This window comes from Mastigoproctus giganteus, chromosome 9 (assembly GCF_048544385.1).
Source record: "Mastigoproctus giganteus isolate SK-2022 chromosome 9, ASM4854438v1, whole genome shotgun sequence".
NCBI classification, from domain to species: Eukaryota; Metazoa; Arthropoda; class Arachnida; order Uropygi; family Thelyphonidae; genus Mastigoproctus; species Mastigoproctus giganteus.
In genome coordinates, this window is record NC_143583.1 from 52546336 (window position 1) to 52572017 (window position 25682).

A 25682-nucleotide genomic window follows, 5' to 3' on the forward strand; every position below is an offset into this window, starting at 1 on the left:
ACATGAACTACTTTTGTGCTATGTAGAGAAAAACCATTATGGAATTAATAAATCGCATTTATACTACAAGAGAATACAACATTCAAAAGACATGAAAATAAAATAAAAAACAATTTCTTCAATATATTCAAATCATTTTAGAAAAAAACTTAGAAAAAGAAAATTGTGATTAGTCCTACCAGACTGATTAAAAAATAATTATACATGTATTTTAAAATGATATTCAAAATAGCATAGCTAACTGAAAGCTATAGGAAAAATATTACAAAATAAGTGCTATTTAAAAATATATATCAATATAATTGGAATTTTAGATTTTGGTACTTCATTATTTTGTCCATGCTTCCAGAAACTTTTTGATAATGTTAACTTGTGTTGTAAGTTACTAATAAATAAACAATCATAAATCTATTTAGGATGCCAACAATTTTAGTTTAACAATGCCTTTGCAATATTCAAAAAACTTTTTATTTTTTTTTTACAGTAGAAAATTAATGATAATTACATTATTTTTTTCCTGTCAGAGATAGAACAAAGAGAAAAATATAAACTACATCCAAATATAGCTGAAGGGAAGCGTAAATATATTCTTCAGGACTCAACTGGTGTCTCTTGCCACCCATTACCATCTGAGTATCAAATGCCAGAAACTGAAATTGAGGAAAAAACATTATTAAATGATTAAAAATAAATAACTCAACAAATCTATGCTACTACATTATAACAGATCATTTATCCAAAAACTATCAAGACAAGAACCATTTTAGATAGTGATAGTTTCAAACCATACACTAACCACAGTGAATTTTTTTTTTTATTGACAAAAAAACTATTGTTACATAAATTTAGTAAATGTTCTATTTATTAAATTTGTGTAAACAGTAGTTTTACTTATATACACCATTACAGAAATAATAAATATATATATAAACAAAAAAATTGACCTAAACTATCTTTTTCTCCGTCCTTATATATATATATATATATATATATATATATATATATATATATATATATATATATATATATATAAGGGAATGATGACTGGTAAAAGGTTAATTCGCTTCCGAATTGAGATTGATGGAGTAAGGATAGAACAGGTAAGAGCACTTTAGTTATCTGGGCAGTTATTTGCACAGGACATTCCATGTCAAACTGAGATTCAATCTAAAACTGCAATGGCAAAACAATCTCTCAAGAATAAACTGTCGTTGATTACACTGAAGAATTCATGTCTCCACTGCATGCAGTGGAGACATGAATTCTAACAAAGAGAGACTTCGAGATGTGGTGCTGGTGTAGGATGGAAAAAATTAAATGGACTGAAAAGTGTCAAGTGTGGTTAAGACTTTTCCAAGAACAAAGGAAAATTCTAGGTAGAATACGATCAACTAGACTCAAATGGGAGAGCCATGTGATTAGACATGGTGGTTTGCTTCTGGATGAAATGGAGGGAAAAATGTCCTAGGGGTAGAACAAAAAAGACCTTCTTCGGGTTGTTGCTAGATGAAGCAGGACTTTGAAATTTTGAGGAACTAAAACAAAAAGCACAGGAGAGACAAAGATGCAGACAGCTCATCAGAGGAACAGACCAGTTAAAAGACTGAATTACTGATGATATATACAATGGAAAATTAGCATTAGCATTAGTAGAGGCATACAACAATGCAAGAAAGAAAGCTTATGCAGCATCAGTCAAAAAAAAAAAAAAAAAAAAAAAGCTCCCATTTCACCCCTCCGTTCGTTCCAAATACCTGTACAGCTCAGCCTAAAATTTATTCAGGCTATTAACTTCCACAACAAAAGATGGAAGTCTGTTCCACCAATCAACTACCTGCTGGCTAAAGGAAAATTCTGCACATCTATCCAACAAATGTCTTTCCTCAATTTGAATTTATGCCCTCTCAGGTGATTATTCTGAGAAGGAGGGAGAATCCCATCAACATTGAGCATGCTCAAACCATTCAAGGCTTTATACTCCTCAATCAGATCACCCTGCAGGTGCCTAGTCTCCAAACACTGTAACCTGCAAAATTTAAGCCTTTCTTCGTAAGACCAACCCTTTGTTCCATTCACTAATCTTGTTGCCCTTCTCTGTACTCGTTCCAACAGTTCCTTCTTAAAATGAGGCCTCCAGACCTGTATACAGTACTCTAGGTGCAGCCTGACCATTGCCTTATACAAGGGGATAATCACCTCATTATCCCTGCTAGAAAAATTCCTGTATATCATTGACAAGACACCATGATCTACTCTTACAAACTGTCTGCACTGCTCAGAAAACTTCCTATCTGCTTGCACAATTACCCCCAGGTCTTTTCATTCTCTACCACAGTGAAGTACCACAGAGTCAATACGTTATTCTGGGGTTACTGCTTCCCATATTTAGTATTTTGCATTTGTCAATGTTAAACTTCATTTGCCACTTCTCAGCCCATCTGCTCAACTTTTCTAGATCCTGTTCCAGAAGCATATTGTCGTTAGGGTCCTTAACAACCCTGCCAACTTTTGTGTCATCTGCAAACTGCCAACATTAAGCCTGATATACCATCATCAATATCATTTATAAATACAGAAAACAACAATGGACCCAACACTGAAACCTGAAGGACTTCACTAATAACATTAGTTCACAAAGAGCAGTGTCCATTGATTATCACTATCTTCTCCCACTCAACCATCCCTTTATCCATAGCAGCAATCTGCCTCCAATGCAACACTGCTCCAATTTGTGCAGCAGTATTCCATGTGCAACAGTATCAAAAGCCTTTCTAAGATCCAAATATATAATATCAAAGTTATTCCCTGCATCCATTTCTTTTTTGACCACATCATAGTATCCAATCAGATTGGTCAGCCAAGCCTTCCCCTTAACAAAACCCATGCTGTGTCCGAGCTATAACTGAAGTCTTGTCTATATGATCCTGCAGTGCTTCTTTAACTAGTGCCTCCATTAATTTCCCTGGAACAGAAGTTAAACTCACAGGTCTATAATTACTTGTGTTGTCCTTTGATCTTCCTTTGTGAATTGGGGTCACATTTGCACATTTCCAGTCCATGGGTAGCTCCCCTGAGTCCAAAGAAGCTCTCATAATTATGGCTAAGGGCTTGCTTACTTCCTCTGCTGCCTCCTTTAATATAACGGGATAGATCCTATCTACCCCAGGTGCCATTTTTATGTTTATCTTCAATACTTTTGCCTCCGCTTTCCTCTCAGTTATTATAAAATTATCTAGCTCACTGCCAGAGTTTAATTCATCTCTGGCATTCCCTTCCCTGAATAACTACTCATGTGTGAATGTAGATGCAAAATACTCATGTGTGATTTTTTTTTTGGCTGATGTTGCATAAGCTCATACACTTGCTTTCTTGCATCACATGCCACCACTACTACTACTCAGTTTGTTAGCTACCTAAGCAGGATCATCAACAGTTGATCTATCAATAATCAGTGGATCAATCTGATTTGTCCCTTTCCTTCTAGAATTTACATAGGTAAAGAACTCTTTGCTGTTTTTCTTTGCATCCTTTACCAAAGATTTCTCATAAACTGCCTTTGCTTGCCTTATCTGCTTTATGACTTGTTTACAGACTAGCTTATATCTATCATAGGCTTCCATGTCACCCATTAATTTATATGTATCCCATGCATTTTTCTTCTCTGTCACATGTTTCATTAGTTCATCTGACATCCATTTAGGCCTAAAGTTTGAACAATATTTCTTAGTTTGTAGGTAAAGCTTAGTAGCTTCCAAAATTAATTCTTTGAATGCTTTCCATTTTGAATATGCTGTTGGTAACATCATCAGTTGGTCCCACTGTATAGAATTTAAGTACTGTCTCAGACCATCGTAGTCACCATTACGAAAGCAAAAACCCTTCCCTGATGGTAGTTACCACTAAGTAAATCCCACTTCAGCATACTGTGATCACTGTCACCTAGTGGTTCCTTTATCTGCAGTGTCTTAATGCATGAAGCATCACTACTGATAATCAGATCAAGAGTATTACTCCCTCTAGTTGTCTCCTGAACATGCTGATGTAGGAAACAATCATCCAATAAAACCGCAAAAGCCTTGCTAGCGTGTGAGTGACCAACCCACGAATTCCAGTCAATATCCAGGAAATTAAAATCCCCCAATTATAAGACTCTGATTTACTGGCCCACTATTTCCCTGTACAGTTTTTTTATTATACTCATCTGAGTCATTAGGCCTATGACACATTCCTACTCCTACATTGTAGTCCACAAATTCCATTTCTTAATTCCTTATATCTCTGTGACACCATGTCTGTATTATCTCAACAATATCCGCCTTTGATGTTTTGCCCAACAACTCAAATTCATCAAATTTATTTACCAAACTCCTAGCATTGGTGTACACGCAACTATACATGCACCTGTTCCTATTCTTAGCTACCCTAATACAACCCATGTGTTTACTTGTACTGCAATGACTCTGAAATACACTGTGCCTTGTTTTCCAGGCTGCTGCTCATTCCAATAGAAGCAGTGCAATAATCACTTTCACCTCTATCAGCGGCTACTGTTAATCTATTAGTCCATGTATCCCAACCAAGCTAGCAGTTTTCCGACCCACCTAACACTGCCTCAATAGCATCAGCAAATATTCTTGCACCCTTTCTATTTAAGTGTATCCCATCTCTGTAGAAGCAGTCTCTCCTGTTAACAAGCACAGACCAGGCAAAGAAAAATTCTACCCCTTGAGCCTTGCACAATCTCTCCAGGGCCAAATTGATTGACAAGGCTCTCACATCCTTGCACAATCTCTCCAGGGCCAAATTGATCGACAAGGCTCTCACATCATATACTCTCTCCTATCGTATCTGGGCAGAATTGCAGACACTTTCAAATTCAACCCTAATTCCCGGCTTTTTTTTCCCAACAGTGACGTGTACTTGTTAAGTAATTCCGCCAGTCTCCTACCCCTAATATCATTAGTGCCAACGTGTTCAACAATATCATCCTTTGTGCCCTTAAAAGACGATATCTGCACAACGTCATCAACCTTTTCCCCTGGGAGACATACCCTGGTCCTTTTTTACCTATCCATTTTACACAATGTTCTCCGTTTCCCTGACAATAGTCACCGATAATTTCTAGTTCTTGTAGGACTAGCACATTCAGCCTTGGGGGTTGCCACTGTGTTGCGTGATGATCAAGTGTAATCTCTGGCACTGATGTGGGCAGCTGAGAGCTTGATGGGCTCTCAGCTGCCCACATCATATAAATATAAATTATCAAGCAACTCAGAAGTCTATGGCAGATATAAGCTAGTCTGTAATCAGGTCACAAAGGAGGTTAGGCAGGCGAAGGCAGATTACGAGAAATCCTTGGCAAAAGATGCTAAGAAAAACAGCAAGGATTTCTTTACTTATATAAACTGTAAAAGGAAGGGGATGAATCTGATTGTTCCACTCGACATCGAAGGTTCGACTGTTGATGATCCTGCTCAAATAGCAAACAAACTGAATGAGTATTTTGCATCTACATTCACACATGAGGAATTATTAAGGTTTGAAAATGGCAGAAGGTTATCAAATTGTAGCAGGATACTTAATGATTTTGTAATAACTGAAAGCAAAGTGGAGGAGAAATTGTTGAAGTTAAACATAAGCACCTAGGGTGGATGGGATCTATCCAATTATATTAAAGGAGGCAGCAAAGCAACAAAGCAAACCCTTAGCCATAATTATGAGAGATCCTTGGATTCAGGGGAGGTCCCCACGGACTGGAGATGTGCAAATGTATCCCCAATTCACAAAGGGGGATCGAAGGGTGACACGAGTAATTTCAGACCAGTTAGTTTAACTTCTGTTCCGGGTAAAATAATGGAGTCGCTGGTTAAAGATGCATTGCAGGATCATCTAGACAAGACTGCAGCAATAATTCAGACACAGCATGGATTTGTTAAGGGAAAGTCTTGTCTGACAAATTTGATAGGATATTATGATGTGGTTATAAAGTAAAGGAACTGGATGCAAAAAATAATTTTGATATCATATATTTGGATTTCAGGAAAGCTTTTGACACTGTTGCGCATGGAAGACTATTGTACAAATTGGAGCAGAATGGTATTAAGGGTAAGTTGCTACAATGGATAAAAGGATGGTTAAGTGCGAGAAGACAGGGTGGTAATCAATGGGTGCTGCTCTTCGTGGACTAATGTTATTAGTGGAGTCCCACAGGGTTCGGCGTTAGGTCCACTGTTGTTTTGTATATTTATCAATGATATTGATGAAGGTATATCAGGCTTAATGTCGAAGTTTGCAGATGATACAAAGGTTGGCAGGGTTGTTAATGACAGTAATGGCAGTGTGCTACTGCAACAGAATCCAGATAATTTGGGCAGATGGGCTAAGAAGTGGCAACTGAATTTTAACCTTGACAAATGCAAAGTGCTGCAGAGAAACGTACCAACTGTGTGGTACTACACTTAAGGTGGTAGAAAATGAAAAAGACCTGGGAGTAATTGCGCAGGCAGATATGAAGTTTTCTGAGCAATGCAGACAGGCTGCCAGGGCAGGTCATGGGGTTTTGTCAATGATATATAGGAATTTTGCTAGCAGGGAAAAGGAGGTGATTATCCCTCTGTATAAGGCAATGGTCAGGCCACGCCTTGAGTACTGCGTACAGGTCTGGAGGCCTCATTTTAGAAAGGATGTAGATTTACTTGAGCATGTACAGAGAAGGGCAAGATTGGTGAGGGGAATGAAGGGATCCTCTTATCAAGAGAGGCTTAAGTTCTGCAAATTGCAGTGGCTGGAAACTAGGCACTTGTGCGGTGATCTGATTGAGGTGTATAAGGCCTTGAATGGGTTCAGCACGCTGAATTCTGATGGGATCCTTCCACTTGTTCAGATTACGAACCTAAGGGGGCACAAATTCAAATTACGAAAGGACAGATGTAGAATAGATGTGCAGAAATTTGCCTTTAGCCAGCGGGTGGTTAATTGCTGGAAAAAACTTCCATCTGTCGTTGTGGAAGTTGATAGGTTGAATAAATTTAAGGAGGAACTGGACAGGCATTTGGAGGGAATGGTGTGATTTATTTATTTATTTATTTTTTTTTTGGCTGATGCTGCATAAGCTCATAAGTTGCTTTCTCGCATCACATGCCACTACTGCTACATCAGTGGTAGCAAAAATGCAAAAACCACATGTTTCTTGTATATAACTCTAATATTATGTTACAATAAAAAGAAATTGAAGTATGCGAGTAGTGTGGGAAACTAGTAGGGTGAAGAATTTGACATGCAAAAGTAAGCTTAGAGTAATGTTGGGGAAACATTATTTAGGAAATAGAGTCCTAATTAAATGAAAATTTAGCGGCACCCCCACTTATTGATAGGCACCAGTTTCCTAGTTTAACTTCTGTTCCAGGGAAATTAATGGATGCACTGGTTAAAGAAGCACTGCAGGATTATCTAGACAAGACTTCAGTTATAGCATGGACACAGCATGGCTTTGTTAAGGGGAAGTCTTGTCTGACCAATTTGATTGGATACTATGATGTGGTCACAAAGGAACTGGATGCAGGGATTAACTTTGATATCATATATTTGGATCTTAGAAAGGCTTTTGATACTGTTGCACATGGAAGACTGCTGCACAAATTGGAGCCATGTGGCACTGGAGGCAAATTCTGCTATAGATTAAGGGATGGTTGAGTGGGAGCAGACAGTGGTAATCAATGGACACTGCTCTTCGTGGACTAATATTATTAGTCCACGAAGGGTTCAGTGTTGGGCCCATTGTTGTTTTCTGTATTTATAAATGATATTGATGATGGGATATCGGGCTTAATGTCCAAGTTTGCAGACAATACGAAGGTTGGCAGGGTTGTAAAGGACACTAATGACAGCACGCTGCTTCAAGATCTAAAAAAGTTGAGCAGATGGGCTAAGAGATGGCAAATGAAGTTTAATATTGAGAAATGTAAAGTACATATGGAAGCAGTAACGTATCAACTCTGTGGTACTACACTGACAGTGGTAGAGAATGAAAAGGATCTGGGGGTAATTGTACAGGCAGATACGAAGTTTTCTGAGCAGTTCAGACGGTCTGCAAGAGTAGCTCATGGTATCTCAATGATATATAGGAATTTTTCTAGCAGGGATAAGGAAGTGATTATCTCCTTGTATAAGGCAATGATCAGGGCACACCTTGAGTATATACAGGTCTGGAGGCCTTATTTTAAGAAGGATGTAGAGCTGTTGGAATGAGCACAGAGAAGGGCAACAAGATTAGTGAATGGAACGAAGGGTTACTCTTACGAAGAAAGGCTTAAGTTTTGCAGATTACAGTGTTTGGAGACTAGGCACCTGTGAGGTGTATAAAGCCTTGAATGGTTTGAGCATGATCAATGCTGATGGTATTCTTCCTTTTGCTCAGAATAATCACCTGAGACGGTATAAATTCAAATTGAGGAAAGACAGTTGTAGGATAGATTTGCCTTTAGTCAGCAGGTGGAACAGACTTACATCTTTTGTTGTAGAAGTTGATAGCCTAAATAAATTTAAGGCTGAGCTGGATAGGTATTTGGAAAGAATGGAGGGGTGAAATCGGAGCCTTTTTTTTTTTTTTTTTTTTTTTTGCTACATAAGCTTGCTTTCTTGCATCATATGCCTCTACTAATGCTAAGTCTTTCCAATTCAATTCGTTTTATAGCTTGTTCTACTCCGTTTTCTATTATAACCTTCCTTCGCTTTTTAAACTTAATATCTGTACTGTTAGCAGGTTACATTCACAAATGTGATATTTCACGTGTTTAGGAAACAGGTGCCTATCAATAAGGGGGGGGTGCTGCTAAATTTTCATTTAATTAAGATTCTATTTTCTAAATGATGTTTCCCCAACATTACTCTAATCTTACTTTTGCATGTTGAATTCTTTGCCCTACTGGTTTGCCACACTACTAGCATACTTCCATTTCTTTTTATTGTAACATAATATTACAGTTATATATATATATATATATATATATATATAAATTTTTTTTTCCAGTATCGAGTATTATCTCCGAGCTTCGTTATATAACTTCCGTATCGAGTTATGTATTAATTAGTAATGTTACGTTTGTAAAATCTATGTCGTTATATGTATTTAGTTAAAAAAGTACAATTTAATTGACAATGAAGTTTAACAAGATTGATAAATTTTACTGATTAATTGATAATATTATATACTATACTAAGCTAAGGCTATCTAGTAAGGGATATAAGGTTGTATTGTATAACAATGGTGGCAAGTTACGAATGGTAAATCTACAGACACTAAGTATTAATTAACTTCGAAAATCTCACTATCTAAATTCAGAATAAACCAAGGATCTTGACTAGGTCTATAAGCTATTTATAGAAAATAATTTAATACAATTAAGTCAATAAAGTGGCTAAACATAGCTAAAAACTTTTGCGTTTGCCAGAGCTGCAAAATTTTTTCTAAAACACGTGGACTGGATACCCTTACCAATACTCAAATGTGTGCGACAAAGAGGGCAATGGATGAATGTAACGAGCTTGTGAGCAGACTGTGGAACCAAACTTGCAAATGGCCTTTCTGTAGGCCTGTCCAAGGCCATCCCCCCCTTTTCTTCGTGCAAGATGGCTATTATGCAGCCTTAAGTGCACAGCATTATTGACTTTGCAAAATGGCAACTTGCCTTCCAGATTGACAGGAGGGTTTGTAGCTAGGCATATTGCCTACAGAATGCACCAGGAAATGAGATCTTTATGCATGACAGCCAATTGCCTGTGTTCCCTTATCCCCTACACACAAAAGCCAGTTCAAATTGGGGTTGACAGTAAGTTGACTGGACTCAGGAGACATGCTATCACCTGATGAGTCTAGATAATTCCAGTCCTTCAATTCAGATTCTAAACTGAAGACTGTCTGCACATGCACCTAGAGGAAACACGGAACCAGATTCTATTGCAAAAAAAGAAACATGTTTGGAGATGGTGATTTAATGATGTGAGGTGGATTCAATGCCAACAGCAATCCAGATCCTTGTATTCCTGCAAGGAACATAACAGCTGTAAGATATCAAGATGAGATCATTGATCCACATGCTTATCCTTTTACAGGAGAATGATTGGCTAAGATTTTCTTTGAATGGATAATGCATATGCTCACAGAGCTTTTCTAGTGAACCAATATCTTCAGATGGAGACTTTTGTTTGGTCTGTTTTGGATTTTATTGGCACATTAGCAACTATGGCTATATTGTGCCAACCAGATAGACAACCATTTGATCTCATACGGAATCCTGGCTTTGCTTCAGAACACAGACAGCTATTCTAGTAATCAATATGGTTTTCGTTCTGGAGTTGGTGCTGAAGATCCCCTTATTACTCTTCTGAATCTAATTAATGAATCATCTTCTAAATATGTCCTGGCAATTTTTATCAACTTCGAGGGTGCATTTGGCTCTCTTTGGTGTGGAGAGTGCTCTCAACCATCTTAGAACTATGATCTGTCCTGTTAACCCATACAATCTTATTGGGAATTATTTTTCAGATGGATCTGTTAAGGTTACATCAAATTTTCACACAGTTTCTTGGAAAGCCTCACATGGATGTCCACAAGGGTCTATTCTTGGACCCTTGTTTTGGAATCTTGTTCTCAACCAATGGTTGCTAAAGGTTTCCCCAAATTATTCATCAGTTGCGTACATTCTTTTTTTGTGGAAATTCTCGCCATTCATTAGAACAAAATGCGAATTCTGTTCTTCAACAACTTTTTGATTGGGTCAATGCTTAACAAACTTTCTCACAGCAAAACTTGTGTGATGGTCTTCAAAGGCACCCTTTCTCCAACTTGTCCTTTCATAAAAATTAATGGTAAATCTCTCTTTTTGTAACTACCACAAAATTCCTTGGATTACCGCTTGATAATTGCCTTACTTTTCTTCCCCATCTGAATCATCTGTCTGACAAAGTGAGAAAAAAAAATGTCTTTCAAATTGTTTGCATTTCCCATGAGGACTGGGATCTGAACCATAAGATTCGCATACACTATACAAAGCTGTCATTTTACTAATTACCACTTATGCTGCTGTAGAGTGGTTTAGACACACTAAATTGCTTAGAGTTGAGTCCAAGCTTGGTTTGATCTAGTGCAGCTTCCTCCTAGTACTAGTTATGGCATGTAGAACTATCTCTACCTGTGCCCTACAAGTTCTATTCGGTTTACTACCTTTAGACTTATATTTAACTTACCGTGGACTTTCTTACTTCCATTCATAAAGGCCCCTGCAGAATTCAGGGGAATTCAAATTGATGTCTCCTCCAGTCTTAAATAAGAAAACCAACAAATTTTAAAAATTCTTGACGACCGTTGGCAACTTCGCTGGTCTGATTCCCAAAAAGTTTTAATTACAAAATTGTTTATTCCAGAAATTACATTTGTTAATGAAAATACTCTTAAATGGTTTTCTCCAAGCATGTTTTCTAGCTTTCTTTTAACACGAAATGGTTCCTTAAATTTTAAACTTGCCCATTTCCATCTTTCCAACTCCAAACTTTGTCTTGGCGGTTCTGTCAAGGATTCTACCCACATTCTTTTCTTTTGCCCTATTAACAATGAATTTTACTCACAGTTACTGTCTGACACAGGTCCCTGTTACTCCTGGTCAGGAATCTGTCTTCATTTTCTCTCCTACTTTCTTTCCGAATTTCTTACGATGTCTTTCTTAAAAGGCGATAGGTTATGGTCTGGATTATAAACTCATTTTTGCATTGATCAATACTTATACTTAAATTCATTCATAATTTTCAAATTCTTTCAAAACTCCAAACTTCTACCCTAAATTTCTTAAATTCTTAATTTTAAGTATCCATAAACTTCTTTTTGCTATCAGTCTGGTACACAAATTGTATAAGCTGTGACATGCACCTCAACTGTTTGCTCCATATTTTTTTTACAGTAAAATTTGTCATTGCTTATTTGATTTTAATCAAAACTTGAACGTTATGAAATCTCATGAGCATTTTAATTTATACCATTGTCTTGTAAAATTTGTTGTGTGAACAATTGTTCATGTCTTGAACTGATTGGACATTTATTAACTTTAATGGTTTATCCTCCTCCACCTTTTTCCCTCTGAATATGTTATAATTTCTTTGTATATTTTGTATCTGTATAATTTCTTTTAATGCAAACAGTTTGCATAACTATTTGTTTAAGATTGTGTAATTTTCTCTATAATTCCTTTTCTTGCAAACAGTTTCAGGTTATTAATCTCTAAATGGTTCCCCCATTTTTAAAGAGAATCTAACTCTAAACAAAATTTCCTTCATTTGAATACCTATTTTAACCCGAAATGGTTTCTTTCATGTTTAGTTGTTTTTCTACCTACAGGCATATTCTCTATCACCACAGCAAAACATGACGGAGTTGAACTGACATTCCAGGTACCACCATTCATCAGACACATACCTTATACTTTATGTATAGAATGGCAAATCAGATCCCTAGACCCTAGGTACATGCTAGTTACAGAGATCCTTTCCTCCATCCCTTCCCTTACCTTTCCGAAACATCCCTTTGCCTCTTTACCGAAGTACGAACTGATGTTAAAATTGGGCTAAATATTATCGTTTTGCTTGTATGGCACCTAAATCTCAAATCTGTCGATCAAAGCAGTTGATTAGACAAATTTGGGGCCACCAAAAATACAATCTATAAAAATGGACATATTTATAAAACAAATGCTTTCTTTATTTGAAGGTGCCTCCGTAGCCAGGTGAGCAGGAGCGGCAGTGCGTAGCACACGCCTCTTGATTAGACCGGGGTTCGAGCCCGTGACCACCAAATAAGGAGGATGCAGAAAGGTCAGGGAATGACCACCGCATATCCTCGGAGCAATATGGCCTTAGTTGCTAATGCTCCTAAAAACCAAATAACAACTTTATTTGAAAAAGGAAAAAAAAAAAAAAAAAAATCCAAAAAGAATTGAATAAACAGGAACATCTTTGCATTTAATCATGACTAATGGCATTGTTTTTGTTAGATCTCATGTGAACACCTTCATGGGTTACCCTGATAACGCACTACCTTGAATAAGCAACGCTTTGCCAGTAGAGACGACTACGGCCATTTCATCTACGCACTAACTTGTTCAATGTAGTCTGAGGCTTTCAGCCCTAAACCCAGTGACTCATCAGTTCTTTTAGTTCAGACACAGTGAAGTACTGTTACAAAACAGTGTATGAGAGGGAATGTTTAAAATATCACTAAATAACTGAACTGCTGGCAGGAGCATAAAAACATGAATAAGATACTGTACATGATTTTATGTACAAAATGCACTCTTATGTATCTTTAGCTTCCATCCACCCCCCCCCACCCAAAGATTTTAAGCTCACCACAGGTTATCTGCTAGTATGACAAACGCTTGATTGGATAGTGGTACTACAGATTTGGTGCCCACAGCAGAACACACAGAGGTTATCTGAAATGGTCATTTCTGGGGATGGGAGAAGAAACATTACTTTCCCTATCATTTGTGAAGGCTATGCTTTCAATCTCCTTACTCCCAAGATCATCCAAAATGCACACAATCACTTCAAGAAAGAGTTCTTGTAACCTTGACCATCCAATTCAGGTCGACAGATTTACCATCCTTTCTTCCTAGACTGCATTCTTTCCCAACCTAAGATGCAGGCCAAAGAGATCCCTCATGCCATGCACCTCCCCTGCTTTGTTCCCCACACAGTATTTTGAAACAGGCAATCGGAGAACACAGTCAATTCTAGACAGACTGGCCAAGCAAGCAATAGCCAGCCAAACAGAATCTGCTGGCATGCTTACTTCCACTGCTGGTTGCACCAGAAAGTCTAAGCGAATACAAGATGAGCTCTCCATGCAAGTGACAGCCAGTCATCAATAGCTTCCTCTCATAACTGGTAAGAACTGGAAAATCTCTTAGCATGCAGCTCTCTGTGCCATCCGGGATAGAGAACAGAGACTAATCAAGTTTCCTTCTTATGGATTGCCAACATTTTTTTTTTTGTAATTCGGTATCCAGTTTTTGCTTTGACCACTAACTCCAGGTGATGGTAGATGGCTATCTTCTAACTTTTCCACTAATGTTGGTGTTCATCAAGGTTTAGCTCTTTCTCCCATTCTTTTCCTCTTGTATATTAATGCCTTTCTTTGACTGAGTAGAAATCATATCCATAGTTTTGTTGATGATATGCACATTGCATTTCACCTTCCAGTTTGAGAAACCTTGCACTGCACAAACAGCTCTAACTTCTCAAATATCTGCTACCAATTCCTCAAATGCTGATCTCCAGGTGATTCTCCACTGGGGCAAAGATAACTTAATTTCATTCCTTCTAAAATTCAGTCCTGTCATATCTCGCAAAAAGCTTCTTCTGCTTCTATGCTATCTTGAATGACACTTAGATTTCTAGACAAGATCTGTTAATCATGCTTGGTATTAGCACATCACAAATACTGCTTCTTTTGCATCAAAAAGCTGGGTTTTCCTTTTGCTCTAAGTGTTACTTTCTTCTAAACAGCTACTCACTCTGTACAAATCTCAAATCTGTCCTAGGGAATAATGTTTCCGCATCTGGGGTGCTGCCCCATAACCTCTGTCAGACTGAAAGACTCACCAGGGGTCAGTTAATTAATGGCCCATCTCTTACAAAGTCTCTCCACTCTGTCCCATAGACATTTTGTTTGTGTGACATAGAAAAGGCATGCCTTTTCTGTGGATACTTCCCTGGGCACTGCTCTTCTGAATTGGCTTCTATAATTCACCTCCTCCCTTCCAAACCAGTCAACATCCATTTACTGTCCAACTTAAATCACAAAACCATCTTTTCTTCTCTCTCATTTATCCCTTCAACTTCTGTGTTCTGGAGCAACCTCCCTTCAGATGTATTTTGTTGGTGACTCTATTGTCAGGGAGATGGGGAATATATTTTGTAAAAAGGATAGGTGGAACAGGACCAGGGTATGTCTGCCAGGGGCAAAGGTTGATGACGTTGTAGAGCGGATATCATCTTTCAAGGGCACAAAAGGTGATATAGTTGTACACGTTGGTACTAATGATATTAAGAGTAGGAGACCGGCGGAATTACTCAACAAGTACAGGTCACTGTTGAAAAAAAGCCGTGAAATAGGGTTGAATTTGAAAGTGTCTGCAATTCTGCCCAGACACGATAGGAGGGAGTACATGATGAGAGCCTTGTCGATCAATTCGGCCCTGTAAAGACTGTGCAAGGCTCAAGGGGTAGAATTTTTTTCAGCCTGGACTGTACTTGTTAACAGGAGAGATTGCTTCTACAGGGATGGGATACACTTAAATAGAAAGGGTGCAAGAATATTTGCTGATGCTATCGAGGCAGTGTTAGGTGGGTCGGAAAACTGCTAGTTTGGGGGGATACAAAGACTAATAGTTTAACAGTAACCGCAGGCAGAGGTGAAGGTGATTCTTGCACAACTTCTATTAGAATAAGAAGCGACCTGGAGCGAGGGGTGTTGGGGGTTTCAGGGACGGATGGCAGTCATCATGGAATAGTTGGGTATATGGGATGTGTTAGGGTAACAGGGAACAGGCAATAGGAGCATGTATGCTTGCATGTATACCAATGCTAGAAGTATAGTAAATAAATTTGATGAATTTGAAGTGTTGGTCAAGACATCAAAGGCAGATATTGTTGGGATAGCAGAGACGTGGTATCACAAAGATATAAGGAATGCAGAACTGGAATTTGGGGAGTACAATGTGTACAGAAAGGATAGACAGGACAGAAAGGGAGGGGGTGTTATGCTGTTAATTAAGAAAAACATAAAATCAAAGGAAGTGCACCCAGTTAATATAGATGAACAGTGCTCTGTTGAGTCAGTTTGGTGTGAGATAAGCACTGCGAAAGGAAAAATAAGAGTAGGAGTGTGTTATAAGCCTAATGACTTGAATGAGTACAATGAACAATTGTACAGAGAAATAGAGTGGGCCAGTAAATCAGAATGTCTTATAATGGGGGATTTTAACTTCCCAGATATTGACTGGAACTTGTGGGTTGGTCACTCACACACTAGTCAGACTTTTGTGGAGTTATTGGATGATTGTTTTCTGCAGCAGCATGTTCGAGAGGCAACCAGAGAAAGTAACACTCTTGATCTGGTTATCAGCAGTGATCATTCGTGTATTAAGAATTTGCAGATAAAGGAACCACTAGGTGGCAGTGATCACAGTGTGCTGAAGTGGGATTTACTCAAAGAGGTAACTACCGTCAGGGGTAAAGGAAAGGGTTTTTGCTTCCGTAAAGGGGAGTACAGTGGTCTCAGACAGTTTTTAAATTCTGTACAGTGGGATCAACTAACGATGTTACAAACAGTAAATTCTAAGTGGGAAGCATTCAAAGAATTAATCGTGGAAGCTACTAGACTTTATATACCGATTAAGAAATATCGTTCAAGGTTTAGGCCTAAATGGTTATCAAATGAACTAATGAGACTCGTGACAGGGAAGAAAAATGCATGGGATGCATATAAATTATCAGGTGACGCAGAAGCCTGTGGCAGATATAAGCTAGTCTGTAATCAGGTCACAAAGGAGGTTCGGCAGGCGAAGGCGGATTACGAGAAATCTTTGGCAAAAAATGCTAAGAAAAACAGCAAGGATTTCTTTACTTATATAAACTCTAAAAGGAAGGGGATGAATATGATTGGTCCACTTGACATCGATGGTTCGACTGTTGATGATCCTGCTCAGATAGCAAACAAACTGAATGAGTATTTTGCATCTACATTCACACGTGAGGAATTATTACAATTTGAAAATGGAAGAAGGTTATCAAATTGTAGCAGTGTGCTTAATGATTTTGTAATAACTGAGAGCAAAGTGGAGGAGAAATTGTTGAAGTTAAACATAAGAAAGGCACCTGGGGTGGATGGGATCTATCCAGTTATTTTAAAGGAGGCGGCAAAGCAACTAAGCAGACCCTTAGCCATAATTATGAGAGCATCCTTGGACTCAGGGGAGGTTCCCACGGACTGGAGATGTGCAAATGTGTCCCCAATTCACAAAGGTGGATCGAAGGGTGACACGAGTAATTACAGACCAGTTAGTTTAACTTCTGTTCCGGGTAAAATAATGGAGTCGCTGGTTAAAGATGCATTGCAGGATCATCTAGACAAGACTGCAGCAATAATTCAAACACAGCATGGGTTTGTTAAGGGAAAGTCTTGTCTGACAAATTTGATTGGTTATTATGATGTGGTCACAAAGGAACTGGATGCAAAAAATAATTTTGATATCATTTACTTGGATTTCAGGAAAGCTTTTGACACTGTTGCGCATGGAAGACTATTGTACAAATTGGAGCAGAATGGTATTAAGGGTAAGTTGCTACAATGGATAAAAGGATGGTTAAGTGGGAGAAGACAGAGGGTGGTAATCAATGGGTGCTGCTCTTCGTGGACTAATGTTATTAGTGGAGTCCCACAGGGTTCGGTGTTGGGTCCACTGTTGTTTTGTGTATTTATCAATGATATTGATGAAGGTATATCAGGCTTAATGTCGAAGTTTGCAGATAACACAAAGGTTGGCAGGGTTGTTAATGACAGTAATGGCAGTGTGCTACTGCAACAGGATCTAGATAATTTGGGCAGATGGGCTAAGAAGTGGCAACTGAAGTTCAACCTTGACAAATGCAAAGTACTGCATATGGGTAGAAGTAACCCCAGAGAAACGTACCAACTGTGTGGTACTACACTTAAGGTGGTAGAAAATGAAAAAGACCTGGGAGTAATTGCGCAGGCAGATATGAAGTTTTCTGAGCAATGCAGACAGGCTGCTAGGGCGGGTCATGGGGTTTTGTCAATGATATATAGGAATTTTGCTAGCAGGGAAAAGGAGGTGATTGTCCCTCTGTATAAGGCAATGGTCAGGCCACGCCTTGAGTACTGCGTACAGGTCTGGAGGCCTCATTTTAGGAAGGATGTAGATTTGCTTGAGCGTGTACAGAGAAGAGCAACACGATTGGTGAGGGGAATGAAGGGATTCTATTACCAAGAGAGGCTTAAGTTCTGCAAATTGCAGTGGCTGGAGACTAGGCACCTGCGCGGTGATCTGATTGAGGTCTATAAGGCCTTGAATGGATTGAGCACGCTGAATTCTGATGGGATCCTTCCACTTGTTCAGATTACCAACCTACGGGGACATAAGTTCAAATTAAGAAAGGACAGATGTAGAATAGATGTGCGGAAATTTGCCTTTAGCCAGCGGGTGGTTAATTGCTGGAACAAACTTTCATCTGTCGTTGTAGAAGTTGATAGGTTAAATAAATTTAAGGAGGAACTGGACAGGCATTTGGAGGGAATGGTGTGATTTTTTTTTTTTTTTTTTTTTTTTTTTGGCTGATGCTGCATAAGCTCCTACACTTGCTTTCTTGCATCATGTGCCACTACTACTACTACTACTATTTCCTGAAAACTATAATCTACAGAAATTCAAGTTTAATTCAACAAAAAAATCTTCTGTCTCTTCAACCTACAAGCCATACACGGTACTAAGTATTATAGGTTCTAATAACTTTCATGTTTGGGATTTTCATTAACAAAAAAAAAAAAAAAAAAAAAATTCAGAGTTTGGAAAATCTGTCCTACTGCTATATCAGCTTGCTCACTTAAGAGTGTTGTGTTTCTTGCTTTTCTTCCCTACTTTTAAAATTTCCTCAAATCTGCTGTTCAAAGGCTGACATGGTTATTCCTCCCCTCATAGCTTTATCAGTCTGTCAATCCTTGTTTATAACTATTGCAAATTTTTTTTTATTAACTGTTCTTTCATCTCCATGAACTTACAAGCCAAGCACTATAATTAGTACCATGCCTCATTTGGCCTTTCTTACAAAAAATTTCAAAGAGCAACATCCACTTTGTAACATATTTAACTTATATGTGATGCAGTAATATCTTTCTTTCAAAAGATTCTGTATATTTGTTACCTGTATACATTAGGTCTTATATACACTGCATTTTGTAGTCATGTAAGCTTGAACCATGGTCACTCAAAGCATATGTACTTCTGTACTCTTATGCTTACCACTTGGTTACAGTGGCTTATATGAAAGACTGTTCTTCAACTACCATATTATGTTTAAAGAATTTAAACATGACTAGTTTATTAAATTATTTTACATAATGATTTTGTAATGTATCATTAAACCCGAGTGCTGTTTAGAGACAAGTACATCACTGACAATGCTTTATTTTAATTTTATTCTTTTGGGTAACAATTGCATTTTTCCAAGAAATTAACATTTAATATATGCAAATAGGGGACTATTTACTTACCAACATAAAGACTAAGGCTCCCAGAGCTGAATAAACAGTATTCAGGATCTGGAAGAAACAATGTGATTTTCAAGAACACGTGAAAATTTCTAAATTCTATGATATACATAAAAAACAAAAAAGGGGAATGCAATAAAAACGCTGCCCAAAGCTGGTCAATACTGGCTCAAGCATGTTTGTCACACTTGCTTGAGTGAGTATGGCCTATTTAAGTTAAGGAGGATGGAACTACATGAAGTTTGTAAACCACTGAACTACTCTATTCTTTTCTGCAGTATATTCAGTTACAGTGTAAATTTTTATAAACAAAGGATTTATCCGAGACTAATTATTGTAGATTCAGGACCTCCACTTTAAATAGAGATGCAATAAAAGAATACACTGATGAAATGCTAATTGCACATACTCCCAATCTTGTACTGAAGTAAGGTCTTTAAATATTATGGCTTTTATGTATACAGAATAGTAATAACCACTGTATGAATAATCTAACAGAGGATCACTTATTTATACACACATTACAATAAGAAAGTCTACTATTAAAAACACAGCATCATTCAAAATATATAAAAATCATAATTATTTTCCTATAACCAGGATACTTACATCATTGTATGTGAAGATGGAAAGAATTCCGAAAAGAAAGAGCACCCAGCACATTATGAAGAGAAATCCACCACACATTGTGAAGTCAAACTGAAAAAAGAAATATTGCTTATAAAATCTCAAGAGGAATAAAATAACAAGCAAAAATTCCTTATTTCCAAAATCTACTCACTACCTTTAAATAAGTTATAAATGGATATAAGTATTAATGCATAGAAAAAAAAAGACAAATTAAAAAACTAAAATGAAAGTTAATTTTAATATTTTTATTTTTTTTCCATTAACATTCTTTATTAAAACTGATTTCAATGAAGAAAATCCTTCACTGGAATATGTAAATGGCTGAAGTATCAAAAAATTCTGCTAGAGTGCTGACAAATATCTATCTCAGGCACACATTGACTGCGAGTGAAGTCAGCGTACTTCAAGCGCAGTAATAGTTCCAACTTATACAGTAACCTTATGAGAGGTTACTATATAAGCTGAAACATGGAATCATGGATAAAAATTTAAGATAGACCACAGGCTGGCAGCAGGGTAGGAGGTAGAAGGTTGTGATTAATCGTTACTCTACAGATTAGTCTAACATTATAAATAGCCCCCCCCACATGGAAAGGGGGCTATTTCTAATGTTAGACAATCTAATTGGGTTATTTCTAATGTTAAAAATAACCCCACTAGAAATTCTAATGTTAGAAATTTGATTTCACAAAGGGAAAGAGTGCAATGTAAAATTGTACATCAATTGTATTTGCAATAAAGATTGAGACAGGTTACCAAGCAGTACCCCTTCAGGATGACTTGGACATGTTTCAAGGATGATCTAAAAACTGTCAGCTATGTTTCAATGCAATAAAATTCAAGATCTTACACTTATAACAGCATGGCTGAATTAAAAACAGTAAAAGAAGAAAGGGATTTGGGAGTTACAATACAGTCAGACATGAAGTTCTCTAAGCAGTATGGAACAGATGTTGTTGTTGTTATTGGGTTCGGAGACACAAGGGCAACTGAGGCCAAATTGAGTCTATTCATCGTTTAATTGCATGACCCAATGGAACAGATGGCAAGGAAGGTTAATGGTGTTCTATCAATGATTTATCACACATTTTCTTGTAGAGATAGGGAAGTCAATCTCACTGTATAAGGCAGTTGTAAGGCTGCACCTGGAATACTATGTTTAAGTGAGGATACCAAACATAAAAAACATAACTTTCTTTAAAGGGTCCAAAGATGGGGATAACCTGCTTGGTGAGATCTGCAAAAAGGGCACCCATATGAGGAAAGACTTTGAACTGAACTCCATAGCCAAGTGTTGTGGTTATAGAGTCCAGCAACCAGATGCCTCGAAGGAGCCTGGTTCAGGTTTATAAAGATCTGAAATGGGAATAGCAAAATGAATGAAGGTGAAATTTTCTGTTATGATTCCAGTACTAGAGGCCATAAATTAAAACTGCTAAGAGTAAGATTTAGACTGGATCAAAGAAAGTTTTCTTTTAGCCAACGTGTTGTTTATAACTCGTACAAGTTATCTCTGGGGATAGTTATAAAGCTAAGAAGCTTATGAAAATTTAAAGGTCAGCTAGACAGTTACCTATGTGAGGAGAGAAACAGATTCTTTTTCTTTTTATTATTAATTTTTATTGTTTAATTAGTTTATTGGTATGCAATGGAAATTGGCACAATTAGACCACAAACAGTCGAACAGTCAAATAAAAGTGTCTCATTTCGAATTTCAATATAGAAATCCATCTGTGGGCTTGGGTTTTTGGGTTCTACAAAATTATGTACAAAGAGAAATTAATAAAGGTTGACAATACACAACATGAACACTACAGTTAAGTTTTATATTAAATTCTGAATTATCCTTAATCCATTAATATGTTCAGGTCATTAATATCAACTGGAACTTGTGGGTTGGTCACTCACACACTAGCAAGACTTTTGTGGATTTACTGGATGATAGTTTCTACAGCAGCATGTTCAAGAGGCAACCAGATGGAGTAATATCCTTGATCTGATTATCAGCAGTGATTATTCATTCATTAAGAATTTGCAGATAAACAGAACCACTAGGTGGCAGTGGTTCCTTTATCAAGAAAGAAATCAGGCAGGCCTTGCATAACGCGAGTTCAATTAATGCGATTTTCAGTTAACGCTATTTGAAAAATTATACCACTTTTCACTTTACACGATGCAAATTTCCAGTTAATGCGATTTTTTTTTTTTTATGCAATAGTTGAAAAAGTTTTAGTTACACGTTAAGCTTACCGCGAGTCATACAGTCAATAAACAAATGTTTGCCTGCAGCCCGCCTCGGTCTGTTCCATCAACCATCGGAAGAAGATGTGTTACTTGTTTGTCTCCTGTTAATAAAGTCAATGCACACTTGCATAAAAATTCAAAATTTTAAATGAGCCAGTTGAAAATGTTACCACGAAGGAGATAACGGTAAAAGAATTAGATGAAATCTTTTCTATCGCATAGAACCTCAAACAAAAGGTTAGCATTAGTAGAGGCATTTGATGCAAAAAAGCAAGCTTATGCAGTATCAGCCAAAAAAAAAAAAAAAACACTTCCACTTCACCCCTCTGTTCGTTCGAAATACCTGTCCAGCTGAGCCTTAAATTTATTTAGGCTATCAACTTCCACGACAAGGGATGGAAGGCTGTTCCACCAACCAACTACCCGCTGGCTAAAGGCAAATTTCCACACATCTATCCTACATCTGTCTTTTCTCTTGAATTTATGCCCTCTCAGGTGATTATTCTGAGCAAGAGGAAGAATCCCATCAGCATTGAGCATGCTCAAACCATTCAAGGCTTTATACACCTCTATCAGATCACCTCGCTGGTGCCTAGTCTCCAGACACTGTAATCTGCAAAACTTAAGCCTTTCTTCGTAAGAGCACCCCTTTGTTCCATTTACTAATCTTGCTGCCCTTCTCTGTACTCGTTCCAGCAGCTCTACATCCTTCTTGAAATGAGGCCTCCAGACCTGTATACAGGTTTGAGGTTCTCTGAGACATTTATTTCACCAGGGCCCAGAGAAGATTGTTGTTGGCTATCGGAAATTGATTGATGAAAAGAGAAAGTCAACACTGTTCAAATATTTCCGCAACAGTCATTTCTTCATTGTGTATTTTATGTCAGAGGTTCCCAAACTTTCTCGGTTCACGGTGCTCTTAGTGTCTCAGTAATTTTTTCAAGGCTCACCCAGACCAAAAGAAATACCTAACAGTTCCGTTTAGTAGTTAGGTCTAAACAACTTAATAAGAAATGCTGAAACTGTGAACTACCTCGAGCTAGTAGTTCGTGCGGTGTCTGACAGATGTAGAGTATCACTGTGTTTCCCTCGAAAATTTAAAATATTCCGCGGCGCGCAGTTTGGGAACCGCTGTTTTATGCAATACAAATTTTATTCCATTCCATAATTATTTTCATTATCTTTTACATTGTATAGAGTTAAAAAGTTATTTAAAAGGTATTTTTAAAATTCTTTATGGACATTCCAGAAGGTCAAGGACCAATTATAATTTTTCCTATTGATTATTATATTCGATTAACGCATTTCCGTTTTGTACGATGCGCTCGCGGGACGAATTAATTGCGTTAATCGAGGCCAACCTGTACTTGATGAGAATCAACCGAAAGAGCAAGCTGGTTTTAGGACAGGATTCTAAACTATGGATCACCTTCATGTAATTCACAGCTAATGGAGAAAGCAAATGAATATAAAACACCATTATGCCTGGCATTTGTGAATTATGAAAAGGCATTTGACTCCATACAGCATAAGGCAATGTTTCGGGCACTGGAAAGACAAGGCATAGATCACATACATTGATTTTGAAGAAAATATTTGAGATGCTAACCCCTTTATTAGACTAGACAAGGACAGTAGCAAATTTAAAACTGAGAAAGGCATTTGACAAGGAGACAAAATACCTTCGAAGTTGTTTACTTGAGGAAGCTGCCCTTCAGCTATCAGAAGATTGAACTGGTCAGAGAAAGGATTCAATGTGAATGGAGAATATCTAAACATTTACGATTTGCAGGTGACATTGTGATCATAAGCCACAATCCTGAAGAATTGGAGGAAAACCTTAATCACTTATGCACAGTTAGTAAGGATTTTGGACTAAAGATGAATATAGCTAAAACAAAAGTAATGATGAACAAGTATACCACAGAAAGTGATATAATCATTGAAGGAGTAGAAATTGAAATGGTGGATTCATATACTTATCTTGGACAGGTCTTTATTCGTATACTTATCTTGGAGAGGTCAATGATAAATGGCTACAAGTCGAGAAGAATAAATTTCGGATGGTTAGCAGTCAGGAAATAGTCACACAGGAGCAATATCCCAATTTGTCTGAGAGGTAAAATAATGAACAAATGTATACTCCCCACCGTGACTTATGGAAGTGAAGCTTGGGCACTCACCAAAAGAAGGAAGAGAAGCTGAAAACTATCCAGTGAAGAATGGAAGAATTATATTAGGAATCAGACTGTTAGATAAGAGAAACACGTGGATTAGGCAGCAAACACAAATAAAGGACATTATTATCAAAACTAAAAAACTGAAATGGAATTGGACAGGATAAAGCTCAAAGATAAGAAGACAGATGGACTAGGAAAATTATAGAATGGTATCCAAGAGGAGATAAAAGAAAACTTGGAAGACAATGGAGATGGACAGATAAAATTCAAAAGTTTGTGGGTAGTAAATGGATGACCATTGCACAAAACAGAAGAACTGGAAAGTTGCTGGAGAGGCCTTCATCCTGCAGTGATCACAGTGTGTTGATGCGGGATTTATTCAAAGATGTAACTACCATCCAGGAGAAAGGGAAGGGGTTTTTGCTTTTGTAAAGGTTAATACAGTGGTCGCACACAGTTTTTAAATTCTTTACAATGTGACCAACTGATGATGTTACCAACAGCAAATTCTAAATGGGATGCATCCAAAGAAATAATCTTGGAAGCTACTAGGTTTTGTGTCCCAACTAAGAAATACCATTCAAGGTTTAGGCCTAAATGGATGTCAGATGAAACAAAGAGAATCGTGGTAGAGAACAAAAATACGTGGGATACATATACTTAATAAATTATCAGGTGACACAGAAGACTATGGTAGATATAAACTAATCTGTAATCAAGTCACAAAGGAGGTTAGGCAAGCGAAAGCAGATGAGAAATCTTTGGCAAAGGATGCAAGGAAAAACAGCAAAGAAGTTTTACTTATTTAAACTCTAGAAGGAAGGGGATGAATCAGATTTGTCCACTTGATACCAATGGTTCGATTGGTAATGATCCTGTTGAGGTAGCTGACAAACTGATGAGTATTTTGCATCTACATTAACACATGAAGAGTTATTCAGAGAGAGAGAGAGGAATGCCAGAAGTTTATCAAACTCTTGCTAGGAGCTAAATGATTTTGTAATAACTGAGAGCAAAGTGGAGGAGAAATTGTTGAAGTTAAACATAAGAAAGGCACCTGGGGTGGATGGGATCTATCCAGTTATATTAAAGGAGGCAGCAATAGAAGTAAGCAAACCCTTAGTCATAATTATGAGAGCATCCTGGACTCAGATGAGGTCTCCATAGACTGAAGATGTGCAAATGAATTGCAAATTCACAAAGGGGGATGGGGATCAAAGGGTGACACACAAGTAATTACAACAGACCTGTTAGTTTATCTTCTGTTCTGGAGAAAATAATGGAGTCACTGG

General features: G+C 37.5%; 1 protein-coding gene across 2 annotated transcripts in view; it reads right to left on the reverse strand.

Annotated features, from left to right (window-relative positions):
* Positions 1 to 352: 352 nt before the first annotated feature.
* LOC150080219 (protein lifeguard 2-like) overlaps positions 353 to 25682 on the reverse strand; it is a 178329-nt gene continuing 152999 nt past the window's right edge. The window contains exons 10-12 of one of the 2 annotated variants that reach the window (XM_090381091.1): positions 19946 to 20035; positions 19340 to 19387; positions 353 to 650 (exon numbers count right to left, since the gene is read on the reverse strand). In XM_090381091.1, coding sequence (XP_090237217.1) covers positions 507 to 650; positions 19340 to 19387; positions 19946 to 20035 — 282 coding nt within the window. In that variant the 3' untranslated portion in view covers positions 353 to 506. The remainder of the gene's footprint in view (positions 651 to 19339; positions 19388 to 19945; positions 20036 to 25682) is intronic. The other variant, XM_090381089.1, reaches the window with a different exon arrangement.